This window comes from Rhizopus delemar, genomic scaffold, assembly GCF_000149305.1.
Source record: "Rhizopus delemar RA 99-880 supercont3.53 genomic scaffold, whole genome shotgun sequence".
Taxonomy (NCBI): domain Eukaryota; kingdom Fungi; phylum Mucoromycota; class Mucoromycetes; order Mucorales; family Rhizopodaceae; genus Rhizopus; species Rhizopus delemar.
Window position 1 is genome coordinate 1 of NW_027137879.1, and position 9,540 is coordinate 9,540.

At 34.3% G+C, this 9,540-nt stretch overlaps 3 protein-coding genes and 1 non-coding gene across 4 annotated transcripts; 3 read left to right on the top strand and 1 right to left on the bottom strand.

The window, feature by feature from the left end:
- Positions 1-138: 138 nt before the first annotated feature.
- RO3G_17391 (uncharacterized protein) lies at positions 139-885 on the top strand (the record flags this gene model as incomplete). Its single annotated transcript, XM_067671975.1, has 1 exon — positions 139-885. One exon carries the CDS (start codon positions 139-141, stop codon positions 883-885), a length of 747 nt encoding a protein of 248 aa, XP_067528076.1.
- A 318-nt stretch (positions 886-1,203) lies between these two features.
- Positions 1,204-4,317, top strand: RO3G_17392 (uncharacterized protein; the record flags this gene model as incomplete). Its single annotated transcript, XM_067671976.1, has 1 exon — positions 1,204-4,317. The coding sequence occupies one exon, from the start codon at positions 1,204-1,206 to the stop codon at positions 4,315-4,317; it is 3,114 nt and encodes a 1,037-aa protein (XP_067528077.1).
- A 570-nt stretch (positions 4,318-4,887) lies between these two features.
- RO3G_17393 (uncharacterized protein) lies at positions 4,888-6,993 on the bottom strand (the record flags this gene model as incomplete). The annotated part of the gene is made up of 7 exons (XM_067671977.1): positions 4,888-5,010; positions 5,077-5,210; positions 5,319-5,444; positions 5,529-6,333; positions 6,444-6,646; positions 6,721-6,838; positions 6,904-6,993. The coding sequence occupies 7 exons, from the start codon at positions 6,991-6,993 to the stop codon at positions 4,888-4,890; spliced, it is 1,599 nt and encodes a 532-aa protein (XP_067528078.1).
- A 1,335-nt stretch (positions 6,994-8,328) lies between these two features.
- On the top strand, positions 8,329-8,402 carry RO3G_19240. Its single transcript has one exon. It is a non-coding gene; the product is annotated as a tRNA-Asn (tRNA).
- The last annotated feature ends 1,138 nt before the right edge of the window (positions 8,403-9,540 follow it).

Here is a 9,540-nt window from a genome sequence, read left to right on the forward strand (position 1 = left end):
TTACGTGGTGAGGCACTGTGGAAGAAAAAGTCAGACCCCTTTGATTCTGCTTATGACTTTTGCAATACGTTTGAAACGGTACTACATGCTCATGGTTTGTCACTTAATTCAAATTGGGAACGCTTATTACCTTTATGCATGAACCCAGAACAAGTCTCTTGGTCCCGTGAAGCCCTAATGAACAAGCGTTACACCTGGAAGGAAGTCCGTCCTATTGTTCTTGACCACTTTGATACTCCGTATCGAAAGTTTTTGCTAATGGTTGAAGTTGGCTCTATGCGTCAAGCTCCTTATGAAAGTAATAGGGAATATTCGAATCGGTTTCAAAAGATGAGAAGAGAAGCGGGTATGGAAGATGGAACCCAACTAGCTGTAACATACTTTGCATCACTTAAACCTTCTGTCAAAACCGTGGCTCAAGTGGCTATATCATCCCATCTTGGTGCTAAACTCCCTAGCTCAATTAATCAGATAATTGACTTGGTCCTTGCTTCGGGTGAAGATTCTGCTTTTTCGATCAAAAATCCACACAAACGAAATAGAGGATCTGAAGAAGAACTAGTCTCTCGTGTGTCTTTCATTAAGACTAATAAGGTTTCCCCTGGAACTAGTAAAGTCGCTAATGGGTTCAAGTCAAATAATATAAGCACTAATAAAGGCATCACTAAGCCTAAACCGTGTATCTACTGTGGTAAAGAATGGAGTAAAGGTCATCGTTGTGAAGAGTTCAAAGAAGCAAAGAAGTCCTCAAGTAATGCCAAGGCAAATGAAGGATTTTCTCTCTCCCGTGTCAATCGTATGGCAATTCGCTCCAATAATGATGAAAAATCAAATGATGATGAAGATGTAACTAACGGTCATTTAAACCGTATGGCTCTTGATTGAAAATTAAAGAATAAAGACATAACTGTTACTCGTGATTTTAAATTGACCAAAGATAATTCTATAAGCTTTCCTATCCTTGTAAATAATATAAAAGCAATGATTATCTTAGATACAGGTGCAAATTTTTCGTCAATTAATAAAAAGTTTTGTCTAGAACATAATTTTCCTATTGTTCCATCTAAGGAAAAAGATGTCATAAAGTTGGCTGATTCTAAATCGACAATTACACGAATTGGTACAATTGAATTAAACATCAGATGTAATGAAAAAAATTATACTCATAACTTCGAAGTAATGAATTTAACAAATGATCATGATATGAGTATAGGTACAGATTTCATGACTAAACTTGGTATTGGTCTTACTGGTTTACCATATAAATGGGATACTGATGAAGTAGACAATATTCAAGCTGCACAATCTAAATATAGTGACAATAGTGAGCTCTTAGAAGAAGTAGATAAGGAAATGTCAGAACTTGAAGACTGCCCTGCAGGAACTCCTGAGCAATTTCAATCTGCTATAAATGATATTAAACCATTGATTCAATTAAATCAAGGCATACCTAGAGGTTCTTTTTGTACAATCCCAGAATCTGTTGTCTCAATTGAAACTCCAGAAAACGTAACATCTTATCGAAGTCCTTACCCGATCGCTTTAGTGTATCATCAAGTAGTACAGGATCAGATTAATGAATGGCTGGAAAATGGTGTCATAAAACGTGCTCCTGCTAACACTGAATGGAATTCGGCTCTAACTGTAGTAAAGAAGACAAATGCCAAGGGAGAAATAACTGGTTACCGTGTATGCCATGACCCTAGACATATTAATGCTCTTTTATCTTCTATTGACCGAATGCCTTTACCAAAAATATCCGAACTCTTTGAAGAACTAAAAGGAGCTTCAGTATATTCAACTCTGGATCTTAAATCCGCATTTAACTCTTTAAGGCTGCGAGAGGATCATGCTCATAAATTAGCTTTCTCATGGAATAATGTACAATACGTGCCAATTGGTACTCCATTTGGTTTGAAACACGTATCTAGTGTGATGCAAAGAACAATGAGTATAACACTTGAGAATATGCCTTTTGCTAGATGCTTTATCGATGATATAGTAGTCGCATCTACTTCAATTGAAGAACATAAACTACATTTAAAAGCAGTAATAAATAAGCTGACCAAAGTAAATCTCAAATTAAATCCTGATAAATGTAAATTCTTTCAAAATAAGATTAATTTACTTGGTTTTAGAATATCGCCTAAAGGTGTATCTCTTGACGTTCGTAAAGTTGCTAATGTACAAGATTTCCCTGTACCTAAAACAGGAAAGGATATCATGAGATATTGTGGTCTCATAAATTACTTCCGACCTCTTATCCCTAAAGCGTCCACACTCTTGGCTCCGCTAGATGCATTGAGGAATGAAAAATCACTTGAAAAAATATGGAACAGTAAACATCAAACATGCTTTGATAATCTTAAAAAGGTACTTTTGGAAGGAACCATTTTAGCCTATCCCGATTTAAATCGACCTTTCTGTGTTGCCACTGATGCTTCTAACGTTGGTGTGGGTGTCGTTCTATATCAAGTGATTGATGGAAAAATGAAATATATTTCCATGATGGCGAAAAGTCTCTCTAAAAGTGAACGCAACTATTCAGCTACTAAGCGTGAATTATTGGCAGTAGTCTATGCATTAAAAAAGTTCCATAAATATCTCTGGGGTAATCACTTCACTCTATATACGGATCATAAAGCATTAACCTATCTTCACACGCAAAAAATAGCAAACGTAATGCTGATAAATTGGCTGGATACTTTATTAAAGTATGATTTTAACGTCGTTCATCTGCCAGGAATAGATAACATCTTACCTGATACACTTTCTCGTCTCTATGAAATTGAGAATCCTGTCAATGAACTGGGAGGGGATAATGCTCGTCTGCTTAACAGAACAGCTATAAAATTACCTAGTATTAATGACGGTGAATACATAACACCAGCGGATTCAGAAGAACGTAAAGAACTTCTTCTTAAAGAGCATCTAAAAGGACATTTTGGTTCTGATGCAATCTATCATGCTTTAAAACGTAAAGGTATCTACTGGAATAATCTAAAAGAAGAAGCAGTAGAATTAGTAAAAAGTTGTGTACCCTGTCAACAATTTAACATAATCAAAAAAGGTTATAACCCTTTAAGACCTATAACAGCAACATTACCTGGTGATAGTTGGGGTATCGACTTAGCTGGTCCCATGAAAACTTCCTTGAATGGCAACAATTACTTACTGATTATGGTTGACATTGCTACTCGTTACTGCATATTGAAACCTATCCCTGATAAACAGTCTATGACGATTGTAAAGACATTAATCGATGTATTCTCTAATTATGGTTTTCCTCGTGTACTCCAATCTGATAATGGTGGTGAATTTGTAAATGAGCTTATGCAATTACTTGCTGAAAATGCTGGTTATGATCATAGACTTATATCTAGTTACCATCCCAGAGCTAATGGTGTAAGTGAACGTTGGGTGCAAAGTGCTGTAAAAGCCATAAAGAAACAAGTCGAAGGTGCTAAAGCAGACTGGGATTTATATGTTCCCTCTACACAACTCTACCTAAATAGTAAATATAATGAACGTACTAAGACGCCACCCTTCACTTTAATGTTCGGTCGTAATCCAAATGACTTTGAAGATTTCAGTCAGGAAAAAAATGAAGCAACTAAGGAAGAATTAAATACAGAACTTTTAAAAAATATAAAAAAGATGACAGAAATTGTATTTCCTGCTATATACGAAAGAACAAAAATAATAACAAACAAACAAAAGGAAAAATTTGATGCGTCACATAAACTTGTATCAATCCCCGAAAATAGTTATGTAATGGTAACAGTAAATTATAAAACAAATAAGCTTGATGTTCCATATGAGGGACCTTATAAAGTTAAAAGGATCACCCAAGGTGGATCATATGTGCTTGAAGATGAAAAAGGAGATTTATTACCTAAAAACTACCCACCATCCGCACTCAAGATGATATCACAGGATGAAGTAATATCCTCAAATAAATTCTATCAAGTTGAAGCCATCTTAGCACATAAAAAAGCTAAAGGAAAATATATTTATAAGTGTAGATGGAAAGGTTATGATGAGAGTGAAGATACCTGGGAACCTGCATCTCACTTTGCAGACCTTAAATTCATAACTGAATATTGGCAAAGAATTGGTATTGTACCTGAAGACATTAAAACAAAATATAAAATTCTTGATAAAAAAGAAAAATCAAACAATACAAATAAGGAATCTAATCCTCAGTCAAGTAAACGTAAAATATCAATAGACTTAAAAGAAACCAGCTACTCTTCCACAACAATTGATGAGAAGAATAAGAGCCAAGGTAGACGTAAAAGATCTAAACGGTATTAATCATACCTGGGAGGGGATTATGTTGTAGAACAGTAACTGATTGTAGTTGACATTAATAAATATAAGTCTTAATACAAGATCATAATTAAAATAAAATAAAATATAAGTTTATTTAAATAAGATCATACAATCAATTCCAATTAAACATGTTCTTTTAGAATATGTATTGTATTCATGAGAGTTCTTTGATAAGAAGACGTATCAACTAAAATAACCAAATCCAATCCAATGTCAGGAATATTGCTAATCTTTCACATAATTGAAATAACGCGTAAAATAACGTTATTCAATTCAGTGAGGAATTCCCAGAATAAAAGATAATCTATGACAGACATACAAAAGAACAAATGAAAAGTTTTCATAATCATAATTATAGATAACACTTGCTAAAGTACCTGAATATTAGAAGAACGATAACAATAGAAGATATCAAGCCACTCACTCAATAAGATATAAATACCTACCTTCAATTAGAATAATTTTTACTTTAACTTAAACTGAAATAAAGATCAGTCTCAAAAAGTACCCAAACTGTTTCTTGATCTTTGTTTTTACCTTTTCCTTTATTATTTAAACCATTATACAACAGGATGGACCAAAGTCCAAAAAGCATTCTTTCAAATGCATGTGCATATGCATATTTGGTGTTATTGATTCTTTTCCATATAGTCGAGCACAAGTCTTGCCAAAGGTCTTGAATAAGGAATGTGCAGCATGTATCTCTTCTGTTGTAACTACAGGACCAGTTACCAATCTTACTGCTTCCACGTAGCGCATCCAATTGGCAAAATGCTCACCAACTAATCTTTGCTTCAGCAGAAAAGGCGAAAGCACAACACACCACGTTCTCCATTCATCAGCTTTCATATTACCAAAGGTACTTTCAATCTTGCCTTTTTCGATTTTTTTTTTTTTTTTTTTTTTTTTTTTTTTTTTTTTTATAACAAAAAATTAGTGTTCAGATTTATTATAGAATAAGTTCTTTTACGCTCGTTACATACTTTTTGGGATTTTAGAGTACTGTGAAGGAATGATAATAGAAGCTGATTCATCAGCCATGGCTTTGAAATCAGATGTGGTAAGCAGCCCGTGATCTACCCAAACTTCAACCATTCGTTTTGGCGTACCTAGAAATAAATTGTGCATGGGATCAACGGTTGTCAATCTCACGACATCAAAATACTCTAGTCGGTGAAGTTCACTCCATTTACTTCCTGTGTTCGTCTGCAGGGTTCGTTGTTGCGTGATGTGAGTGGCATTTAGCCAAGCATATGCTTCTTGGCGCTGCTGGGTATTGTTTCGCAGAATCCAATGCTCATCGTCAAAGTCTGAAAAATCTGGCTTCGTTGAATTTGCACCAGTGCTGATTCGCGAAAACACAGTCGAACATTTGTTGCAGGCTTTGTGCGCGGATTGACCCATGAACCCAGCTACTTTGCGAGCTGCTGGTATATCACAGTTAACGGACATCAAAGCAACACGTACCATTTCACCGTTTCTGTTCTGGTACGTTGGCATCATTATACCTCCGTACAAGGTATTCAGCTCTGCAATCATTGGTCGCATGAAGTTCTGGAGCTGGTCATCCGTGGGCTCGCCAGGCCCAGGAATCATACCAACCAGGATGATGTTGGAAACCTTCATCCTGGAACTCCTTGGAAGGTTGTTGATTGTGAGATATACACCACCACAAGAGTAGTGCATACCATCACTAGGTTGAAACCAATCAACGTTCAATGAAACCATTAATGATCGACTTCTATTTACGAATGGTTCTCCAGCCGAATCAACAAGACTGTTCCACACTCTACCATCGTAAATATCGTAAAACACGCCTTCTTCCACATGTCGATGTCTCCATTCTTCGATTTCTGTTTCGAATGTTGGACGAACAAAGAACTTCTTCAACGTTTCGACAATTGAGTTGTACGGAAACTCGAGGACAGGCTTGAGGCTGCTACCAATAAAAGTGAATTGCCGCATAGGTGCTCTTGTCTGTGAGGATTGCTCGCAAACCTAATAAAAGGGCATTGCCGGGTATGCAAACTTCCTGTGTCGTAAACACTTCTACAAAGAGAGCAGACAAGGAAACGGGGGACACCACTACTGGCAGAGGAATAATTGACCATGGTACGAGCAGTGGAGATCTTTGTAGGAATCTCCATGCCATGGCCAAGAGCACGAACAAAGAAGGAAAGAAAGGCCAACAAGTCTTCACCGGCTTTCACCGAGAGGTGCTTTGCTTGAAAAAGCACAATGAACAACAGCAAAAGGTGATGAAGCTGCTGTTCATCACTCATTCTTTCCTCTTCGTCAATGCTCATTCCATCTACCAGATTGCAAAATAGAATTCAATGAATAAAAACTTTCTTATATAAAATGCTTTGTTGACTAATAATATACCTTCACTTTCTGGTTCAGGAATTGCTGAAGAGTATTCAATGGTTTCCTCCTCGTGGTCATTAGTTTCATTTGCTCTTCTTGATTCTGTTTTTTTTTTAACATTAGCACGGTTGTATTTCTGTTGGAAAATAAAAAAAAAAAACCTCTGTTTCTAACTCTGTCGATAAGTACATGGCCTCTTACAGTTCTCTTTGCAAGCATTCTATATCCATTGGGGTGTTTGATGCATTCAGAACAGGTGCAAACAATTTTGGTAGCGTTGAAGTTGTTCATGTTGTTTATAGTTTTTAAATTTGGAAATAGCAAAAAAATAGGTAGAAAGAGAAAACGTGCCTGATAAAAAAAAAACATGTTAAATTTCAAAAAACAAAGTCGGTGCTTAAAGTAACTTTTTTTTTCCCTGGCTTTGTTTCATGGAATACACTAGATGCTCAAGGTACAAAAGATAAAAAAGAAAGCTCAAGTTCTGGTCAAATGTAAGTTTATAAAAAAAAAATAATAGCAACCAAGTCTAATGTTGGTTTCTTTTTTTTTCTTACATTAGGAATTCCTAATGGGACACATTCGGATGACGAACATGAACCTCATGAGCAAAGTTGTTCTTTCCAATATGATAAAACTATAAGAATATCAAACTTATATTGTTGTTTATTGCTGAAAAGTTATTTTTGATAAAGAAAGTTGCCATTGCTAACATCTCTAATGACTAATGGCTAATGGCAAATTACACCCATGTGCAAACATAAAGTAAGTAATGAACGAGAATAAGCTTAAAAACATATATTCTTTTACAATATTTGGCATAAAAAATAATAAAGCAATATATTTATTTGATAAACAAAAAAGTTTTGTATGTATTTGTTAATTATAACTGCCTTGTAACAAAATGTTAGCAGAGCTTCTTTATTTTTTATTCTTTTAGAATATACACGTATTCTTTTTTTATAATGTAAAAGTAGTTTGCATTTCTATGAAGTGTACTTGTTGTTAGATGATTGTTTTCATTTGAACAATGAACTTTTTATAGCTATACTCTTTTCTTTTCTTTTTTTTTAACTTCGTCTTTTTTTTTAACTTAGTCTTTTTTTACCAGGTCATTTTTTTCCCAAACACGACTATTTTATTACGTTTTGTAACACGTTTGTAATGATCTAAGCTAAAAATCACAAACCACCTTCCTAATATGTATTCTTCTGAACAAAATAATCGCAAATTGCTTTTGATTTCCGCATTTTGCCCTCAAAAATAAAAAAAGAAGACATCGGTCTTTCAACAGTAGAGGGGAACAGGCTTTCCAAAAAAAGATCATCTGTAAAAAAAACAGACACTTTTTTAAAACATGAATAACTTTATGAATACTTACCCTACAAAAAAAACAAAAATATCGTTAAATTTCTTTATTTTTTTCGCACCTAAATCTTTTTTCAAATTTCAAAAAGGTGCAATACAACGAAAGTTACATCTTTTCTCCAAAACCCATAAATATCTGTTAACCAAAAAATGTTCAATCTTGCGATATGCTTTATCCAATTGGAACGATTATTTGCAGTGTTCATTTGGAAAAACGTGTCGGTCCTAACCAACGTAGCACATATCAGAACATCAGTAGCTCTTATGGCGCAATTGGCTAGCGCGTCTGACTGTTAATCAGGAGGTTGGTGGTTCGAGCCCACCTAGGAGCGGTCAATTTTTTTGCTTTTTCTAACGAAGCAGTCGTGTGTCAAGTCTTTTGTTACACAGTGAGAATGGTCTCTTTTTGGACGAAGCACAAATCAACTCCGACATGGATTGTTAAAATAACTTAAGTTATTTTAACAACCATTGTTGTTGTGACGCAGTGTGACAATAGAAGTGAATAAAGAGGTCACACGAAGCAAAAGTGAAAGAAGTCAAAATATGAAAAAAGTCGAAAATTGAAAAAAGTTGAAAAATGAAAAAAGTCAAAAAAAAATAAGAAAAGCTAAAAAGAAAAAAAGAAAATATTCATATATATATATCCCATCTTTTTGTAAAGAAAATGTTAGTCAGTTTAAATAAATCATATATTTCTACTCAATAATTAACAAACTTTAACAAGAAAGTCCCTGTTTACCTAAACTTTTTACTCTACTTTAACTTTTATCAAGAAACATCGTATTGATCTTACACATAAGATCTGGTGGTCACTACTTATCAAGCATATGCTTAAATTCCATACAAAACAACAACTTACAAGGCAATCACTACCTTAAATCAAGCTCTACAAGCAAACTTTACCCAATTTAACTCACTTACTACAAGCCAACCTTTAAAGTAACAGCAGTTGGTGTAACTTTTGCTGAAGAAAGGACTCAGTCCTAAGAGGGACTCAGTCGAAGGAGGGACCTCAGTCCCTAAAGATAAACAAAAAAAAAATAGAAAAACACAAAAAAATAATAATCATATAAATATCCCCTCTTATAATTTGATTGAACTTCACTTTTAAAAAATATCTTTTATTCAAATAAACATCGAGTTCCTCTTTATCAAAACTCTTTATTTTTATTTTATAACTCAAGCAAGTCAAGTCCTTTGAAGTCAAATTATCTTCATCGTATCACTTTTATATTCTCTTATCAAGAAAACTCTTTATTAATTTTTACTGTTTGATCTACAATAAAAGATCTGGTGGTCACTTGCTACAAGCAAACCAAATTTATTCATTTAAACACAAATCTTTGATCTCAAATTCTTTTACACTCTAAAGAAAAGTCAAATTTATTTCTAAACTCTTAAGGCCATTACAACAAAAACGTTAAAGTTACATTGTAACGAAAATGGCAATGAAGATGCACAGAGATA